Here is a 21,206-nt window from a genome sequence, read left to right on the forward strand (position 1 = left end):
GATCTTTCAAGGTAACAAGACTAACGAAAACTCAACAAGGGCCTCTATCAGACATACAAAAACTTTTAATTACCTAGATTGAAGACCAAACACAGATAAGTATTCTCTTCAGCACCACGACAATCAATCAAAACAAAAGGACTGTTTGCAATGTTGAAAAGGGTAAACCTGGCTATGATGTTGAATTTAGTGCTAGCTCTGGATGGTATAAACCAGGAGTAGTCAACCTTTTTATACCTACTGCTCACTTATGTATCTGTTAGTAAAATTTTCTAACCACCCACCGGTTCCACAGTAATGGTGATTTATAAAGTAGGGAAGTGACTTGATAAAGTTTATAAAGCAGAGTTACAGCAAGTTAAAGCATATAATAATTACTTACCAAGTACTTTATGTTGGATTTTCACTAAGTTTGGCAGAATAAATCTTTATAAAACAACTTACTATAATTAAATCTATCTTTTTTATTTATACTTTGGTTGCTCCGCTACCGCCCACTATGAAAGCTGGAACGCCCACTAGTGGGCGGTAGGGACCAGGATGACTACCACTGGAACTTTACAGCTTTGTTTTTAAATGCAGAGGTTGCCAGTTCAGTCCCTGGTCAGGGCACACACAGGAAATCTATTTCTGTCTCTCTCTCCCCACCCTCTCTTGCTAAAATCATTAAATAAAAATAAACAAATACTCTATTGAATATTTGAAAGTTGCTAGTTCAAAGTTCTCATCACAAGAAAAAATAGTTGTGCCCGGGCTGGAGAGCTTGTTGGTCTTTTCAATTACACAAAGGTTGTGGGGTTGATCCCCAGTCAGGGCACATATGAACAGATTAATGTTTCTCTCTCTCTTTTCCTTTCTCTCTAAGATTAATAACAATTTTTTGCAATATATACATTATACCAGCTAAGATTGAACTTGGCTAAGATCAAGTGCAATATGTACATGTATCAAAATTGTTATATACCTTAAATACAATGTTATATGTCAATTGTATCTCAAAGCTGGGGGGAAAAAAAGAACTTCTGAGGCAAGCAGTCTGCAGGTTCCACTCCTGATCTGTTGGAGCATTCACATGGAGCCCATGCTTTCTCCCCAGGCTGTTCCCAGCATACCAGTCAAACCATTTCTGCCCAGTGCTGGACTACTATAATGGGTAATTTGCTCTGAGATTCTTCATCAAGCTGGCAGACCTCAGAGCAGACTGGAGCTGATGCTTTCTACCCACAGGTGCCAGACACCACTGCAGTCTAAAGACTTTCCCTACTTACTACTAACTCCCTTTCTGTTGTATCCTTTGCAGGCATCTCCTGACTCCATCTTGGTGTCAGCCTATTGGAGGATCCAAATAAAGTTTTAAAATTACAATAAACAAGTAGGGAAAATTATCCCAAACCATACACATCTCTTGATTCTATAGCTTTCAAGAACACATCTATGCTATCCACTTCATACTACTATGTTAAATTTCAGATGTTCACTGTTGTGGCCCCTATAAAGCCTGCTTCACAAAGCCATGACCCTTACAGGATCCTTCCTGTGTAGTTCTGGAGTGCAGAAAAACAAACAAAACAATTACCCCACCACCCTGGCCGGATAGCTTGGCTGGTCGGAGCGTTGTCTGGAGGCGCAGAGGTTGCCGATTCAATCCCTGGTCAGTGCACATGCAGGAGCCGCTTAATGCTCCTGTCTCTTCTCACCCTTCCTCTCCCTAAAGTAACAAACAAACAAAGAACCCCACCAAGGCTATCTGCTTGCAATCCTGGTTATCATTTATTAAACTTTCAGGTCTTTTTTTTTTCCGGGCCCTGACTGGGGAATCAAAACTACCCACCTTGGCATATTGGCACGATGCTCTAACCAACAGAGCTACCCAGCCAGGGCTTTAACTTACAAGTTTTAAAAACTAAAGGATTCAGTGCTTTCACACTCATCTTGCAAGTTCCACCTTCCTGTTCAGTTATTTCTAGTTAGGCTGACATAAGAACATCAACGCTTCCACCTTCCTTGACTACCAAAGGATGACTCTCAGTTCATTATGTAGAATTTCAATATTCATTGCCTTACCAAAGCAATTCACCTCAAACTCTACTTTACAAAGCCTCATATTTAGAAGTTTAATTCATGGATTATTGCCTAAGGCACTCATTCCTCCAAAATGTGGGGCAGCCTGCTTTGTACAACCTATGAGCCAAGAATGATTTTTACATTTTTAACGGGTTATTTAAAAAAAAAATGTTTAAAATAATAAAAAAACAACAGAGACCACAGGTAGGCAGCAAAGCCTAAAATATTTACTCTTTGTTCTTGCACAAAGTAAGTTTGCTAATCCCTGTTCCAGTGCAGTATTTCTCATAGGGACCAGTGCTGACTTAGGGTAGGCTTTCAACCATTAGTATGAGTAAGTCACTTGAGGAGTTAGTTGCACATTCCTGACAAACTGAAAGATCATGCCTAGGTCCCTAGAATCTATTATTTAAATAAACAATACAAGTGATTATGATGTAGTTGTTTCCGGACACTTTGAAAAAATGTTAAATTTTATCACTGGATCAGCTCAGGTCAAGAGTACTTCTTAATTGGATTGCCTTTACTGGACTGTGTCTTAGTGTCATGATGCTGATTTGCATTGCAGAGCATCTCAGAACTAAGAAATACTGTTTTGCCTGTACAATAAACTTTCTTCTATCTTAAGGTAACCATGAATCTTCTAATTAATCTTATTCTGCTTTTTGCCAATTTTGCTCCACCCCTAAGCAAGTGTATATATAGGACCTGGTAGTATGCATTTGCATGACTTAAAAAGTTTCACCTTTTCCCCCCTCTATTTTGACTTCATCCCAATCTTCTCCATTTGCTTTAATATATCTCTTTTAAGTCACCTCAAGTCATTTTTTTTGAAAACCAAGTCAAACTGTATTAAATTATTCCTTATGGTACATAATATGCATATTCCTTACTTAATTCTCCTGGTTTAAGATTAAGGAAAATTATTTTTGTTATGAGCTAACAGGGAAAATAATCTGGAGAAAAAAATGAGGTACAGGTTTTGTTCTTACACAAAATGTCTTAGTTAGCCAGTGGAGTGTCCACATAAGGAATAACCAGTGTAGGTTAGGAGAAATGGCCTCCAAACACAGACTGTTCCAACCATGAGATCTTGTGAAAGAAGCTTCAATCAGAAAACCAAAAGAAAATCAAGAAAGACTTAAAGACTTCAACTGAGATGAAAAGATTCAGTAGCTCTTAAATAGAAAGGATATTAGTAACCAAAATTTACAGAATTAGAGGACAGTTAGTATTTGTCAATTAGTACTAAGCACTACACAAGTATCATAGCATAGCTAATCCTTATTCATCAATCTAGAAATGTGGATACAATTATTTCCCTGTTACAAATGGCTTGAAGAGGCTGACTTGTCCAAAGGCCATATAATAAGTACATGAAGAGATTAGGATTGCATTAATATTTGATTATAAAGCCCATTCTTTGTTCAAAGTACTAGAGCTGCCTCTGTATACACACAGTTATGTATCTGACCCCTTACATTTCAAACATACTAGGTCAGACATGGTCTCTAGTTACAAAATACTATGTGTGGCGCTGTGACAACTGTGTGCCAGACCCTGGTCACAACAGAATGCAAAAAAGCCAGCATTTCTTCAGAGATTAAAAAAAAATTAACGTGATGAAAAAGGCAAGACAAAATCCATGTAATATATACTTATGTGCCAAAGAAGGAGTAATTATTTAAAAATATATTATAGAGAGATCAGTCTATCAAAGAACCAAAGGAGCATCACCTTGTAAAAGTGAAGAATAAAGAACGTGATACATGTGGAGCTAGACTTCCACTGTAGGCGTACAGACTGAGGTGAATTCATACGAGACAAAATGGGTTAAGTAGCTGCCAAAAACACAAATCATACTCCATGCTATTTCCAGGACTGTTGTTTTTATTTTAGAAAACACAATGAAATCAACAGGTTAGAGTTATTGCTTCTGTGTTCTGTGAATGTATATCCTTCATTTGAAAAAACAGTCAAATCTATCTTGGTCCACTCCGTAAAAGAGGTAAGAAGCAACAAGGCACTGGTTACTTCAAAAGAACCTAGGGAGGAAAAACACATACAGGTCACTTAAATCAGATTTAAACAGTCTTTATAGTTAGAATTAGCAAAAAAATAAAGACAAAAAATTACTGTGACAATATTATATACTGTCTAGATTGCCTAAAAAAAAAAAAAATCACCGATTTTTTGTTACCATACTTTCTTTACCTTGGTAATCTCAGAAAAAGTATACTAGCCTGACAAGGCAGTGACACAGTGGATAGAGTATCTGCCTGGAACACTAAGGACACAGATTTGAAACCCCAAGCTTGCCAGCTTGAGCACGGCTCTTACAGCTTGAGTGCAGGATCACAGACTTGACCACATCGTCCCTGGATGAGCAAGGAGTCATTGGCTCAGCTGGAGCCCCCTGGTCAAGGCACATATGAGAAAGCAATCTATGAACAACTAAGGTGCTACAACTATGAGTTGATGCTTCTCATCTCTCTCCCTTCTTGTCTCTCTCTCTTGTCAAAAAAGAAATTGAAAAAGTATACTAGAGTATACTCTGATTCTGAGTTGGAAGACATTTAATGTTCTTATTATTAAAAATGAAAAGCTTAAAACTATGGGTGGTTTATAAGAAACACTAGCAACTTTAGTTTCCAAATTTACTTGACTCTTCTTCAGCAGAAACTATTCTAATTTCCTAAAATTTGTTTTCTTTAGTGGGTAAAAATCAATAGTTTTTATAGGTCCGTTACATTGTCTACTTCATTAAAATGTTGCCAGCACAATAGCCAACACTTTTTTCTTAGTGATTAAACTGCAATGTATAGAGACAGTTTATATTTTATAAAAATCAACCCAATTTTAGACAGAATTTCACATTAATTAAAAATACAATCGTATAAAGATGTCAATACTATTATTCCTTAACAATTCTGTACTTTAGACAACTGTGTTTTTAGTCAGAAAAACTGTACCTAAAAGAAAAAATTGAGGCAAGAACATTTCTTGTATACCACACAAAATAAAACAAAATAATAGTACCAAAATGCCTAAACAAAATTATAAGTTAAATGCTCTAGGCTACATTTTCAATAAATGATACATTAAGCAATACATTTTCGTTCAAATTAAGATTCAAATTGGTCTTCTTCTTTTAGATCTAAAGCACTGACATCTCAATATACTAATCAAAATTTGTGATTAAGACAAACTATTTTTAAAAATTTAGGAATTCTAACTGTATTAACTGAGGTTTTCTGTGAATTCTGGTTTCAACTAATAGGTAATGATACTTGGCATGAGGCTAAACAATTTTCTGAATAAAATGTGGCTTCTTTTTACATGGTTTTTAAAAATCCAAATTCATCATATATTTAGATAATAATATTATTCTAGATTCATCTTCCTATTCATTCTATTATTTCAAGTACACACAATCATCCCATTTAGCAATCTACTTCCCTTATCGCTAGACTAAAAATCTGCAAGAAAAAAATTTTTTTCCCCCGGGATATAGTTTTATCTTATTGTAGACTGATTCATTTTCCAAAACAGGAAAATTAAAAGGTAGGCAAGAGGAGAGGTAGAGGATTAATAGTGTTCTAGATCTAAGAAACCCATTCCTCTTCCCCTTGACAGAAATTGCAAAAGAACCTGAAGGCTTCTTTGCATCTTGGTCTTAACAAGGGATATTTTTTATTATCAAACCTTGTAAATGGTGTACTCATTAACTCATCATGCGTCTCATGTGCTACTGAATCACATCTGACTCTTGGTGATCCTATGAGCGATGTCCACAATATCCTAGCCTCAACAGCCCTGCTCAGCTCCTGCAGGCTCATGCCTGTGGCTTTTATAAAAAAGATTTTATTTACTGATTGAAGGGGGCGGGTAAGAAGCATCAACTCATGGTTGTTTCACTTTAGTTGTTCACTGATAGCTTCTTATATGTGCCTTGACCGGGCAAGCCCAGGTTTTGAACCAGTGACCTCAGCATTCCAGGGCAACACTCTATCCACTGCACCACCACAGGTCAGGCATGCCTGTGGTTTTTTTATTTTTACATTTTTTTAGAAATTAAATTTAATGGGATGACATTGATCAATAAGAGTACATAGGTTTCAGGTGAACATCTCTATAGCATTTGAACTGTGGATGGTATTGTGTGCCCATCACTCCAAGTCAAATCATTTTCCGTCACTGTATATTTGTCCCTCTTTATTCCCCAACCCACACCCCACCCGGTAACTACCGGTAGCTATTTAAATGAAGTTTATCCATTTCATATTTCATCTTCCTCTTTTCCTGCTATCTTCTATTTTCCCCAGCATTACTATTTTCTTTTACAAAGAACCCTGCCTTCTCGGGATGTGCCTGAAGTAGGACAGCTTCAGTTTTCTCATTTTTGCCTCCAACGGTGTTTCAGACTTAATTTGCTCTAGGACCCACCTGTTCTTCTCTCTGGCAGTCCAGGGTATCTGTAAAGCTCTACTTCAACAATATATTTCAAATAAATCTTTTTTTTTCCTATCAGCCTTTTTCACTGTCCAATTCACATCCATATATGGTAACTGGAAATAGGAGGACATGCATGATCTTAACCTTGGTCTCTAATAATACATCTTTGCTGTTGGTGATCTTTCCTAATTCTTCCACTGCTACCCTTCCAAATTTCAGCCTTCCCTTGATTTCTTGGCTTTAAGTTAATGACTGAACCAAGGTAAGCAAAATCTTTAAACCAGTTCTAAAATGGCTACCCAAAATTTTCCTTAATATTCTTTATTTGAATAGATTCCTCACCCTATATTAGATAACTACAAGCACAAATAATGACAACTTTCTCTGTGACATCACAGCTCTAACTGCAGAGCACTTGTTCAGTGACCATGTTTTGAAGGCTGCATGGTATAGAATACAAAGAGAACACTGTGCTGGCAGTTAGGAGACTCAGGTCCTAGCCCTGGCTCTGTAATCTCCACAAGTTACTAACTGCTCTGAATTTTAGTTTCTGTAACAGCAAATTCAAGACTATAGTGTATAAACGCTAAGCTTTTCAGCTTAGAAATCCTAAATTTTCCTGGCAGGCTTTTGCAGGTCAGTTCAATCTGTTACTACAGATTAAAGTAGAAGTCAGGATTCCTCTCCTATTTAAATAATTTCTCCCTGGCTATCCTGTTTACATACTATAAAATTTTTTATTTTACCAAAATAATTTCTTTTTAAAGTATTTTTATTTATTTATTCATTTTAGAGAAGAGAAAGAGAGAGAGAGAGAGAGAGAGAGAGAGAAGGAGGAAGAGCAGGAAGCATCAACTCCCATATGTGCCTTGACCAGGTAAGCCCAGGGTTTTGAACCAGCGACCTCAGCGTTCCAGGTCAACGCTTGATCCACTGTGCCAGCACAGGTCGAGCTCACTCTAGAAATTTGAAAAGAGCCTGACCTGTGGTGGTGCAGTGGATAGAGCACTGATTTGGAATGCTGAGGTTACCAGTTCAAATCCCTGGGCTTGCTCAGTCAAGGCACATGGAGGAAGCAACTACTATGAGTAGGTGCTTCCTGCTTCTTCCTTCTCTTTCTTACTCTCCCTCTCTTTCTCTTTCTCTCCCCTCACCTCCCAAAAAATCAGTAAATAAAAACTAAAAATAAAAAAATCTGAAAATATTTCTAAAATTTTCACTGATGTATCCTAGAAAAAAGATTTAGGTCAGTTACTTTTAACTTTCATCTGAAAGACTAAAAATTGATTTTTCTCTCCAGTTATAAGAAAATTTGAAAACTGCAAAGACAGTTTTATTTTAATAATGACAAATGTTAGACATATTGTGTACATCATTTTGCAATGTATAGAAATATCAAATCACTATGCAGCACACATCAATTATTCAATAAAAAATATCAGTTAATTTAAAATTGAAAGTCCAGATAAGCCTGATCAGGTGGAGGTGCAGTGGATCGAGCGTTGACCTGGGACGCTGAGGACCCAGGTTCAAAACCCCAAGTTCGCTGGCTTGAGCACGGGCTCACCAGCATGAGCACGGGGTCGCTGACTTGAGCGTCGGATCATACACATGACCCATACTCGCTGGCTTGAGCTCAAAGGTCACTGGTTTGAAACCTGAAGTCACTGGCTTGAGCAAGGGGTCAATAACCCAGCTGGTGCCCGCTGGTCAAGGCATGTGTGAGAAGCAAATGAACAACTAAGGTGCTGCAACTATGAGTTGATTCTTCTCATCTCTCTCCCTTCTGGTCTGTCTCCCTCTCCCCTTATCACACACACAAAAAAAAGATAAAAGAAAAAACAAAAAGTCTAGATAAGATTAAAACTGTATGTTTTTTGTTCTGTTTAAATGATTTTATACAGTTTGGTTGCCAGAAACAATAAAGATATTAGAGTTAAACAAGTAGTTGAGTAAGTGGTATACCGGTCTTTATCTTATTAAAATTTATATGCTTTAACTCTAGGAACTTCAAATGTTATTTAATTTCTTCTACTCAGCCTCACCAAATTCTAAAATGTAGAGAATCACAATGTTGCTACTCTGATTCACATGTTAGAGGGCTATTGTCCATGCAAAGGAAATAAAGCTGATCACCTGGGCAGACACAGACATAGAGAACGCAAATGAAAAGCAGACACATACCACACACAAAGCAAAACGGGCATGCAAATATGAAAAATGGCAACACTAGAAAAGTAAAATTCAGAGCAGACTGTATCAGAGAGGGAAGCACAGAGAGAATCAGGTGAGAGATACAAAGACATGGAGGCAGAAGCACAGCCAAAGAAAGAGGAGGGGAAACAGGCAAGAGAGAAAGGTGAACAGGCAGAGTGGAACTGATGGGCAGACCCAGGGACAAGGATAGAAAAGAGTAAGTCAGTTGAAGAAAAGATCACTTTTACCTCATAATTTTTTCAAACTACATACTTTTGTTATCATCACTGCCCCTACCAATGTTCCCACTAAAAAGGTGGACAGACTTTTATTTTTACAAAATGTTTAACAATGCATATTTCATTTACCTTGCAAATTTTTAAAATTCAGATTTACTGAATTTCAGATAGTGTAATTTTTGTCAACATTAAGATTCATACATTGAATGTGTTAACTCAATGGGGAATCCTTTCACAATGTATACAAATATAAAAAAATCATGTACTCTTTAAATATCTTAAAAATTTATCTGTCAATTATACTCAATAAAGCTGAAAAAAAAAGGTTCACATATATCAATTTACTGGAAATAAATTCCTGATTCTACATATAGCTAATTTTTTTTCAGTTAGAAGAAATTCATCCTAAGGGAAGACCTATCAGCATTTATAATTATACATCACAATGACTTATATAATAACAGTAGTAAAAACATATTCTTACTTGAAAATAACTTACCATCTAGAGTCAAATCTAGAAATCTCAGTCCTGTTTCTACTTTTTGCACCTTTACTTCACCTGGTATGACATACTTTCTTTTATGCAGATATTGTCAGCAGCCATCAATTTGAATTCCTTCTTCTGCTGCCACCTACCAGTGTATTTCTCTGCTGCAGCGAAGGGTATACAGAAAAAGTTCTTGCTTATTATTGAGATTAAAGAGAAAAATTCATTTAACATTTCATATTTTCACATGTACACAAACTTCCTTATTGTTTCCCAAGACCTCCCCACCAAAATCCAAGACAACAAAAATCCCAATGTCTGAAAATCAAACAATGTATAATCAATCAATGTTCATACTAAGCTAGAAATATTTTAAAAAGGTACAAAGGCTTAGAGACTCAACAGTTGCTATCTTAAGGAGCCGTTATATTTTCCTTCTTCACCTATCCCTGTAATCTTATGAATAAATGCATAAGTTAAAATTTTAACTAGTCTACAACTCCTGAAAATTATAAGTTATAGACCACCAAAAGAATTGTGGAAGATGTGGCAATAAAGGAAAAATTTTAAAATAATTCTAAAAACTAAGGGTGTTAGGTGCTTTACCTGCTTTGAGTTTTCAATGTTCTGGACTGCTTATTGCCCAATGGCTCTGAATACATTAAAACACGAACACATACGCCACCTACATTTAAAATAGGGTAGCATTTGTATGCCCATATAAGCATTGGGTATATTTTTTGCGACAGTAATTATTCATTAAGTCCTTTTAAAAGAACTGACCACACATAAACACACATTTCCTCAAACTGTATACATACATAAATGAATTAGGGCAAAAAAGCGTGACAGCATGACAAATGCAATAGCAGTTGCAGAACTGGAAATTAAGACCACATTAATGCTTTCTGTTCATTAAAATCCTAAAACTCATTTCTATTCCCATTCTCTTTGTCATTGGGGCGTAGGTTTCAAATTTATTCTGTATTAGCTACTAAAGAACAGTATTATAGTGAACTAGTAATAATGGTAAAGGCTTGTTTTTGTTCCACCCTCCCACTATCTTTACCCCAAAATAAAAATATGTACAGTTTGCCAACTTAAAATAAAACAAACACTGTTATAAGCACCAAAGGCTAGTCAACAGTGGCACTGCTGTGACATTGTTTCTACTTTCTTATTCCTTCCCCCATGTCAGACCCCACCCTTTGACCTCTGTATATGGGATGAGCCTGAGCAGGAGAGTTGGTGAAGTCAGGACTGCGCCGTTCCCACGGATGATCCTAGAGGCCTGCTGTGCTTCTGGGAACTGGGGCACAGGGATGTCTGTCTGACTGAAACCTAAAACAACAACAATTCACCCCACCTCTCATGTTCCCAAACCCCACAACAGCAGCCAGATATATATGCTATATAAGGCCCACCTAGTGATTATGGTAAAATCTAAAAGCAAGATCATTCTTATCAAGTCAGTGATCTTCATGGGGGCAGCAGAATGGAGCTGGCTAAATTCTCCATATTCCATGCAGTCACACAGCCCATTCATTCTAAAGCTGGACATTTTTAACAAGAGAACAAAGTTCTCCAGTACAAGCCTTTTTTCAGTATAGAGTATAGCTGTGATTCCTTTGTTTGTAAATTTCTGTTGAACAGATAAAAATATTTATCTTACAATGCTTAGGAAAATTTCTGTTCCTATCTTATATAAGTGAAATAAAGCACTAAACAGGTTAATGATTAATTTTATGCCTTCAGCTATAGAAATAGCATTACAAGCCAGGATTCCCTACGCACTAACTAGTGATTTATTGGACTTACAGTCTCTGGGTAGAACATCTAAAGCCACAGGATAAAGTTATGCAGAGTACATTATAAAAAGGTCCTGACTATGGTCACTAAAATTGTACCTATTACAAGAGGATTAACTCCCAAAATGAGAACCCCTATCAGAGATAAACCTTGAGAAAGAACAGGAAAAAGGAAGAAAGGGTAACTAACTGGATTGGGGTACACCGAGGAGGGCATACTATATTAACAAACAGGAAGGCTATGTAAGTGGACAAGTTGTGTTCCTATTCCTGCCACTAACTTTACGGACTTCGTTAATCTGCTTTACAATCTTATGCTTCTGTTCAAACCTGTAATTTTTTAATGTTTGTACCATTATTTTATGATAATCTCAAACTATTCACATCTATTTCTGTTAGCTAGTGTTTCAAATGCTAAGATAATTAGTTCTGAAATCATGCGACTTTTTCAATAACCAAAATGCTCTCTGCCATTTCTGCCTCATCACATTCCCTTTCACTTTTATGTCACAGAAAGAGAAGCACTCAAGTCAACTGAAGGCTATCGTGAGTTTTTACCATATATATAACCTAGAACCTAAGTTTACCTTTTCAAAACTCTAGTTTTCCATACCTGTCAACTCCTAATTGATGTCTTTATACTGTGAGCTCACTGTGTATTCGGAACACCAACCCCTGAAAAAGCTTAAGCCAGAGTAGCACAATGGAAGGAACAAACAAACCCAAAACAAAAACAAAGCCAAAAAGTCATACTCTGAAATAATTACAGACATATATGCAAGGAATGGAATTAGCTATATGATTTAAGGGCATCCCCAATGAAAGACCTGAGTTTATCCCAACCAATTCAAACTCGATCCCCAAATGTTCTTCTTTAATCATATTACTAGTTATGCATTATTCATTATTTTTAAAGGAGAGCTATTACAAACCCAGGGTCACCTTTAAAGTACATAAAGAAATTTTTTAAAAAGGAAAATAAAGTTAACCTTGTAATGGAAAGAAAGGATAAAGAGTCAAATTACCTGCAAGCAGGCTGGGGCTGTGCCTGAATCCAAACCGCTGCATTTACCAGTCATTATACAGCTGCATTATTGGGGGAAGGGGAGTTTAGAAGGGCACTGACCCCGAAAGTTCTCAATACTTCTCACTCATCATCAGGAAGGGGGAAGAAGGAAAGTTTTTTCTCTGGGTATTTTTTTGTTTGTTTGTTTTTGTTTTTTGGCTCCTGAAAAGGCTGGCAAAGAACAGTAACAGTAAAAGCAGTTAGAATATTTCTTTTTAAAAAAATCTTAAAAAATGCAAAACATGGAATTTTAAACACCAAACTTTCGTTAATATAGAAAGAATTTTCACTAGAGTTAAGCAGCCACCCCAAAACATCATGGCAAAAGGGCACTGGTATAAAGGAAACAAAATATCACACGAAAATCCAAAACAAAACAAAACTTCAAATTAAACCTGGAAGACTAGAAGATTCCAACAGCAGATTTCTGTCCACTACTGAAACATTCCAAAATCCAAGCTTCAAAGGCGCCTAAATGTATCTTAAATGAAACTTTGTTTTGTTTTTTTTTAATAAGAAAGAAAGCAATAAACCTGGTTATAAATCCTGCAATATATTACATTAAAAAATATCCTAGTACAACAAAAACAAATTTTAAATGAAATCAAACAAACAAACAAACAAACAAATAAAAACAGTAGCAGCAGAGGTTACCTGTCTGAGCACCTACATTTTCTTAGAAGGGGATCGTGTCTCACCAGCCATATAGCCCATTAACCTTCTCAAAAAGAGTGAGCCAGGAGAAAATAACACAAGATTTGATTTCACAATGTCTCTAGGCTCCCCAGACCCCAAACTGAGGATTCACTGAATGAAGAGAATTGGTTTTTCCATTTTCTTCTTGAGAAAAAGAAGAGATGATTTTACAAGTCAATTACTTCTTTCAATGCCTTTGATAACTTCTCAAAAGTCTGATAAAAGTGCTTGATGAAAGCAAGTCTCTTGATGGGTTTTTGTGTTCCATGATATTTTCTTATTGATAGCATATACAGAAAGATTTTAAAGTTCAGTGAAGTAAAAACCAGCAGAAATAACTGATCAATTATAGGCACCAAAAAAAAAACTATTAAAAATTTAAAATAGAATACTAGTTCATATTTATATATGCATGTGTGTATGTATATATATACATAGTTCAGTTTTCATCATGCGGGACATAAAAACAGTATCAGAATTATTTTTTAAAAAAATACAATTCAGAATTACAATTTTAACAATGCATAGTAATTTTACAGTAATTCAGATTTTGGTATGATTATACATATTTAATAAATACACTTTTACCTCTCATAATATCAATAAAGATTAAAACAAGTCATTAAACAATATGAAAATATAACTTTCACTAAAATATTTGTGGTTTTGAGTTCTTCCAGAATGATTTGTTCATATTCTTTACCTTAATTTTTGAAAGAATTCAAGAAGATATTCATGTTCTTAAAGTCTAAGATGACCATTTCTTCCCTTTTCATTCTAACTCGTGTGTGATCTAGAAATAGGTTGGTAAAGCTATGTTTTAATATAATGTGAATGCAGAAAAGATGGATAGTGAATAAAACTAAAGGTGAAATAATCTAATATTTCTTATAATTGGTTAATTTGGTAAAAAATTTTAAAACACTACCTACATTTTTCCTGATGCCTTACCCCCCAACACAAATCTTGAGTTCTTCATCAAATAAAAAGGGTATTCTGTTTGTGTTCTAAAGTTCATTAATCTACATACATGTGATATGTAACTATTTGAAAGTATATGTGACATAATTTAGGTGGCAACCAGATGGTCTCTACACAACATATGAATAAGACTTAATTAAGCATTTCTTTCTCCCTCATTTATTTTTCTATCCCAAATACATCCTCCAAAGTATGGTCATTCAGTGAAAGAAGTGCCAAATGTTTCTTTCTATTGATGAGTCAGAGGTACTTATGTATTTAAGTCCCACAATAACCCTGTGTAAGTCAAATTCTTTTAGATGAGATTAGAGTATCCTAAAAAAAAAAAAAATCAGTAACTCTTCTTATATATCTTTTTCTCAGGTGAAATGAAACACTGCACAGATTAGAAATACTATTCTATTTGTCAACAATAAGCCTTTCACTCCATTTTAATATTACTTAACTCTATGGGGAAAAACAAATTTTATTACATTCCTTTTAAAACGGGGGAAAACTGTACAAGCAAACATGATCAAACCTCTGTTAGAGCTGGTTAATACTGATCTTTCATTATTGCCTCGAAGTCTCTCTAGTAGTGTCCAAGAAATTAAGTTTAAGGTCCATCTGAAGGAAAAAAAGCACTGGAGAGGCAAGAAAGGACTTGGGTAAAAGCTTCAGAGGATTGTAGGGAGATGGAACTTGCTGTTAAAAAAAATTACGTTGAGCTCTGGAGCATCTCCATTTCTTAATACACCTTCAAAACCATCACTGAGTTTTACCCAGGTTGTAAAGGCTCGTATCATATGCAGTTTTTGGGCTTTTATAAATCCAGAAAAGTAATGGAATATAAATGGTGGAGAGTACCGAAGGCTTCAGAGTAGGGCTATAAGAGACTCAATACTGCTAAGTCCCCAAACAAAAACGCCTAGTTTACCCACCCCAAAACCTATGTATAATAGGAGAAAACACACAGCCAGAAGCATTGAAAAGCATGTGGCCTTGAAAAAAAAAATCATACATTGAACAGTCTAGAAACAAAGGAAAAAACCCAAACAACACATACACAAAAAGGCCTAAGAAGTATCTATGTTCATTACGTTTTTAGGTGAGTACCTCTACCTCAGTAGTAATGAAAACAATCTGTTTTTTAAAGTAAAAAAATGTGTTTCCCATCATGCTCCCTTTTCTAGAATCTATCCTTTTCTAATGGTTGGTATAAACATAAAGCAAAACACATATACATGCATGCGTGCACACACACACACACACACACACTCCCTCTTAAAATGTGAAAAATGCAAATATAGAATGCTGGGATTAGAAATCACTTCAGCTGATGCTTAAGAGCTTATAGGTCCTTGATTTACTCCCCCAAATATTTTTCCTTGTCCATATTCTTTAAATGCCCAACCACCAAAGGAAAAAAGGGGGAATAAAGGCTTTAAACGCACGTTTCAAGTCAGTGTCTTGTTAACAAAAAATGGTATTATTTTCTTCACTTTGGCCGTTGTTAAAAGATGCAGGCATAGATCAGGGAATGTTAGACTAGCATGTTTTTTGTTAGTTTTTTAAAAAAAATCCAACATCAACAGAGCATATATCTTTCAAAAAAGACTAAAACACTAACAAATACAAGTCAGTGAGCACAAACTTTAAACTAGTGTAATTTTATCTACATTGGAGTAAAGGTTATTTTGTGTACCAGACATTGCAATACTGTTCATTTGCCTTTTATCATGCAAACATGCCAATTTTGTCATTAAAAAACCTTTATTGGGTTATATTCACATTGCCATCCCACCCAAAGTAAGGAAAAAACTAAAAACAGAAATAAATCCCAGTAAGAGCCCCTCAAGACTTCATAAACTATGAATATAAAGCTGCTAGTTAATATGGTAAAGGCAGAATTTTCAGATTTGTATAAAAAAATTACTATAATTTAGATAGATGTTTTCTTCACTCATAAATCTTTGCCACACAATGTAAAGTTATGCTACTCTGAAATTTATACCAACTGTACAAAAACAAAAGGAACTGTAAAAAAATTTTCTATATTCTTTATGGTCCAAGAGGCACACACATACTTGAGTAATTAAAAGGGTAACTACGAGAATCAGACATCTTCTGTATCTCACCTCTTCTGCCTAGCCCATCTGTATAATTTGTAAATGGAAGTCAGTAACATCTTAATAGCAGAGGTCTTGTCTATTTCCCTCTTCTTCTCTTCTAACTAATCCTACTCAATTTTCTCTCATCTTCCTGAGATATTATTCCATGAACAGCATTGCAAGTTGGCTAAAAAAAATAATAAAGAAAAAAAAAGAAAAAGAAAGTTTTACAAGGGTTTTGTTGGTTAATTATTTACCAGTGGAGTCACTCCACCAGGAGTTCAATTTCATTGGCTAGCAGCTGGTTCATGTTGAACAGGCCCCCTGGGAGCTTGGTGAGCAGTTCTCGCTCCGTGCTTTCAGGGTCGCTGTCAACAGAGCTGGAACTTGCGCTCATGTTGTCAACAGCAGTGCTGGCTGGGGGACCCAGCTCCGGCTCACTAGTCTCACTGGCCGTGGACACCACGGAGAGCAGGGACATACGCCGGGTGAGCCGGCCAGAGGGCAGAAGGGAGGCGGCATAGTCCGCTATGATACCAGCTACATCTAGATTACAAGCCTTATCAAAGGCGATGAAACCTACATTTGCATTGGCCTCGCAGACACAGAAGGAGCCGTCATCTTTCATCAACAGGTCAATGCCACACACATCCATCCCCAGGATATTAGACACCTGGATAGCTAGCTGCTTTCCTTGTTCACTCAATGAGCACATCATCCCCACACCACCTGGCAAAAGAGAAACAGTATGAGAAGTTACCAAAATGATACATTTCTGGAGCAACACTAAAGCTCACCTCTAAGGCTAATCTTTTCTTATAAAATCAATAGTGAAACCGAAGGTGCTAGTCTAGTGTAAAATTTGGACTCTTCCAAGTTTCCTTCATTAGGGAATCACCTTCCAACCCAGTATCTCACAGAATTCATGATTTTCAATATGCTATTTATTCTGAAGACATTCAACTTTCACTGAAGCCTACCTTACTTGCAATAATATAGGCCAAACAGAAGAAGCTTTTGCATGAATAAAATTATGACAAAAGTAATAAAAAATGCATAACATGGATATATAGTAGAATGAAATCTGGGAACAAGGAGACCGGAACATGTCTCCCTTGCTCTACAGTCCCCATCCTATCTATCTGTCACTCCTCAACCAGAAGTATTCTGGGGCTTCAGGGAGGTGACTAAATGCAGGTGAAGTCTTCAGGTTTGCAGGTATCTGAGAGAAAGGAGTAACAATTAGACTTTCTCATTTGGAGACTAGCTTTAGGAAGCTCTGTCATTAAGGACTAGAGAGCAAAGAATTTTCAGAAGAGTTTGGCTGGAAGAGCTCTGTGTATCCACAAGAAGAATGTTGGCAAGAGCATTATATGAATACACCTAATGTCTTTGACCCCAAAAAGGCCAAAAGGTAACTCACTGCATAGATAAGCTGAGTCCTTACAACACTGAAACTGGAAGAGTCAGGAGGAGAGTCCAGGAAACAAGAAGGCTTACTGAGGTTCCTTGGTAGGAGTCTGGCACACCAGCCCATGAATTATATGACTCTGTCTCTCAGCATCCGTAGGACTGAGGCTGTCTGACAATCTTCAAATAAACTGAGCTATGACTGCCTACAACAAGAATAACAAGCCATCTACTTCTTGAATGAAAGAAATAAGAGCACTTTATGGAGATTCAAGTTTAGTTCAGCACCAAAAGATTTTCTAAAGCTCAAACAAAAACATGATTACCCAACTGAAAACTTCAGTAGAAAAACCGAAGGAAAGTATAGTCACTGGAAAATCAGGTATAAAAAATATTTTGAAGCATGTACAAAAAACTTGAGGTAAAATCACAAAAGAAAAGAAATGTAGAGATTGACTTGAAAAAAAAAACTGTTCCAGAAGGAGAGAAACATCAAGTCAGAGGAGAGGTAATAACAAAAAAGAAGTTTTCCTGAAACTAGAAAAACTGAGTCTATTGATAGAAACAGCTTACTAAATTCTGGGTTGAGCTAACTGAGAAAAGATGCATCTAAAAATATCCTAAAAATATCTGAGCTAAAAAAAAAGTAAATAAAAGAAAAAAATTATCTACCAGAAAAATAAAAGTAGATTTGGACATTCGACTGCAACAAAGTAACCTACCTATAAGACAGTAGAAATGAAGCTTGACTCTTACAATGTAAGAATCCAGTTACAGCCGATAAATGACTCACCTTTCAGAAAGATATATGAGGATATCTATCACTCACACACCCCCATCCAGGGAAAAGAATCAAGAAAAGATACTGATATAACAGCAAAGACTAGAAAGAGAGGAGACCTCAAGATATGGGAAGATGAAGATGGTGAGTGAACAGTAGTGAGTAATGATTCTTGCAATATAGGTATAACTGACTCTAAATTAAAAAAAATAAAAAAGACTGCCTAGGAATAGATGGTGTAAATGCTATATAAGGATTCTCGAAATGATTTCAGCAAAACACTAGAGCCCATGAAAGTAGGAATTTTGGACTGTTTTGTTCACTGCTATATACAAAATATTGCTAAAAGAGTTAATATTGAATATGGGGGGACAGTCATCATAAAAAGGTCACTGCAGATAGAGCAATGAAGGCACTCAATTCTGAAGAATAAGATAAGGTGGATCTTGTTCCATCAGCTATTTAGGCATAAATGCTAGAAGAATTAAGACTGATATTCATATAGGGAAAGAACAGTACAACAGATGAGAGGACCCTTAAGCAAACCAACATATATATGGAAATTTAATACATAAAAAAGATGGCTTCACAATAAAATTAGAAATGTCATTTAAAAAAGGAGATGGCATTACAAATCAGTAATAAACAGATTATTTAATAAAGGGTGCTGGGTCAACCAGTTCCTCATTTGGAAAAGAGAAAAAGGGAGAAAAGGGAGTAGAGAGGGATCAAGGATGATTCTAAAGGTACTGATCTATACAGGACAGGTAGAATTGCCACTAAATGATATGGAGAAAACGGTGGGTGTGGAACACATTGAGAGGGGAGTCAGATCAGCAGTTCAGTTTTGGATGTGTTAAAATTAAAATGTCTATTAGACATCTACATGGAGATACTGAGTCAACATTTATATGTGCCTAAGTGCAAGGAGAAAGCCTAAACTGGAGATATAAATTTGAAATTAATAATACACAGATGGTATGTAAATCCATGAACAGATAAGATTACTAAGAAAGTGAAATAAAGAGAGAAGAAAAAACCCAAACTAAGCTCTGAGGCACTGCAACAATAAAACATCTCAGAAAATAAACATTTAGATAAATCAAAATCAGCAATTTTGTTTGGAACAATGGATAAAATGAGTTAGGATACATCTACCTTATATGAACTCCAATTATACACAAAATAAGTATATCAACAAAAGGGGAATCTTTAACTCTAGTCAGACATACTTGTGTGAACTGAGTTACAAATTCAGCCTGGGTAAAAGTAAATTCATGTTTCAGAGAAATTCATTATTGAAAAAAATAAATCCCTCAAAAGTATAGTTATTAAAGTCATAAGTCTATTAATCATACTTACATGTGAAAGATAATGTGCTTTTCAACTTAAGTAAATATCTGTAGTTTTATAAAGGTACTCATTGGGAGAGTTATAATATTACTGTATTTAGAAAGACACCAGCATCATTTTTACCTAGTGAGCAGTTGCTCTGCATCCTCCCATCTGTTGAACAACGTAACATGGTGCCAACCACACGGCCTCCCACAACAATGACACGTACATCCCGTCCATGAGACTCTTTAACATACTTCTGGAACAGGTATGGAGCTTCATGGCGAATAAGATGGCTTAGATCAGCCAAATGGTGCTTATCTCGAGCCAAAAAAACAGCTTTGCCTATGATTAAGAATAAAAAATATGTGGAAGTCATCAATCTGTAGGTAGATTGATATCAATTGCCTCAACCTTCTACTGGCCCCAAATCTGTTCTTTCAGAACCAATTACACTTATTAAAAAAAAAAATTACTGATTTTACAAAAAGATAAGAGGGGAGGAGCAAGAAGTATCAGCTCATTGTTGCTTCACTTTAGTTGTTCATTGATTGCTTGAATGTGCCTTGACCAGGCAAGCCCAGGGTTTTTAATTAGTCACCTCAGTGTTATCCACTGCGCCACCACAGGCCAGGATAGTTCAATTACTTTAAAACCAAAATAACATTGTGATAATTAGTAAGACAATGCAAAAATTGCACATTAAAACGTTAATATCGCCTATGATTGCTCAATCTCCAAACTCTTTCAGTAATCTAGAATTTATTTCATTTTATGTTGTGAGGTAGGAACATAAAATTTATATTCTTCCAGGTTAGCCAATAATGCCAGACTCACTGATTGGCAAAACATTTCCCTCTAAGTTAAAACATGTCACTACTGGCCCTGGCCAGTTGGCTCAGCGGTAGAGCGTCGGCCTAGCGTGCGGAGGACCCGGGTTCGATTCCCGGCCAGGGCACACAGGAGAAGCGCCCATTTGCTTCTCCACCCCTCCGCCGCGCTTTCCTCTCTGTCTCTCTCTTCCCCTCCCGCAGCTAAGGCTCCATTGGAGCAAAGATGGCCCGGGCGCTGGGGATGGCTCTGTGGCCTCTGCCCCATGCGCTAGAGTGGCTCTGGTCACAACATGGCGACGCCCAGGATGGGCAGAGCATCGCCCCCTGGTGGGCAGAGCGTTGCCCCTGGTGGGCGTGCCGGGTGGATCCCGGTCGGGCGCATGCGGGAGTCTGTCTGACTGTCTCTCCCCGTTTCCAGCTTCACAAAAATGAAAAAAAAAACACACACAAAAAAACAAAAAAAAACATGTCACTACTTTGCACAATGTATTAATAAACTTCATTTGTATACAGGGATGTGCAAGTAGGCTTATAGTATGTACGGAAAAAGACAAGTAGGTTATGATTATTATAATAGCTGTATTAACTCTGTGTTTCCCATACAACCATGAACCTCCTTTCCAACCCTGTATAGTAAAATAGCAGTATGTCACCACATACCTAAGTTTTATTCTGAATTCTCTGGTTTGTTTCATTGCTCTATTAAGTAAATTTTTATGCCAACAAAAGTGGCTGTTTTTAAAACATATTTATAAATCCTCTGAC

The 21,206-nt window shown here is 36.4% G+C and overlaps 1 protein-coding gene across 6 annotated transcripts in view; it reads right to left on the reverse strand.

Annotated features, from left to right (window-relative positions):
• Positions 1-3,951: 3,951 nt before the first annotated feature.
• Positions 3,952-21,206, reverse strand: part of RIMKLB (ribosomal modification protein rimK like family member B) — an 83,050-nt gene continuing 65,795 nt past the window's right edge. For 2 of the 6 annotated variants that reach the window (XM_066263856.1, XM_066263819.1), the window contains 4 exons: positions 19,750-19,953; positions 10,048-16,811; positions 9,454-9,605; positions 3,952-4,109 (listed from right to left, as the gene is read on the reverse strand). In XM_066263856.1, the coding sequence (XP_066119953.1) occupies positions 16,348-16,811; positions 19,750-19,953 (668 nt within the window). In that variant the 3' untranslated portion in view covers positions 3,952-4,109; positions 9,454-9,605; positions 10,048-16,347. The remainder of the gene's footprint in view (positions 4,110-9,453; positions 9,606-10,047; positions 16,812-19,749; positions 19,954-21,206) is intronic. The other 4 variants (XM_066263864.1, XM_066263846.1, XM_066263827.1 and 1 more) reach the window with 4 other exon arrangements.

The sequence above is a fragment of the Saccopteryx bilineata genome, chromosome 1 (genome assembly GCF_036850765.1).
Source record: "Saccopteryx bilineata isolate mSacBil1 chromosome 1, mSacBil1_pri_phased_curated, whole genome shotgun sequence".
NCBI classification, from domain to species: domain Eukaryota; kingdom Metazoa; phylum Chordata; class Mammalia; order Chiroptera; family Emballonuridae; genus Saccopteryx; species Saccopteryx bilineata.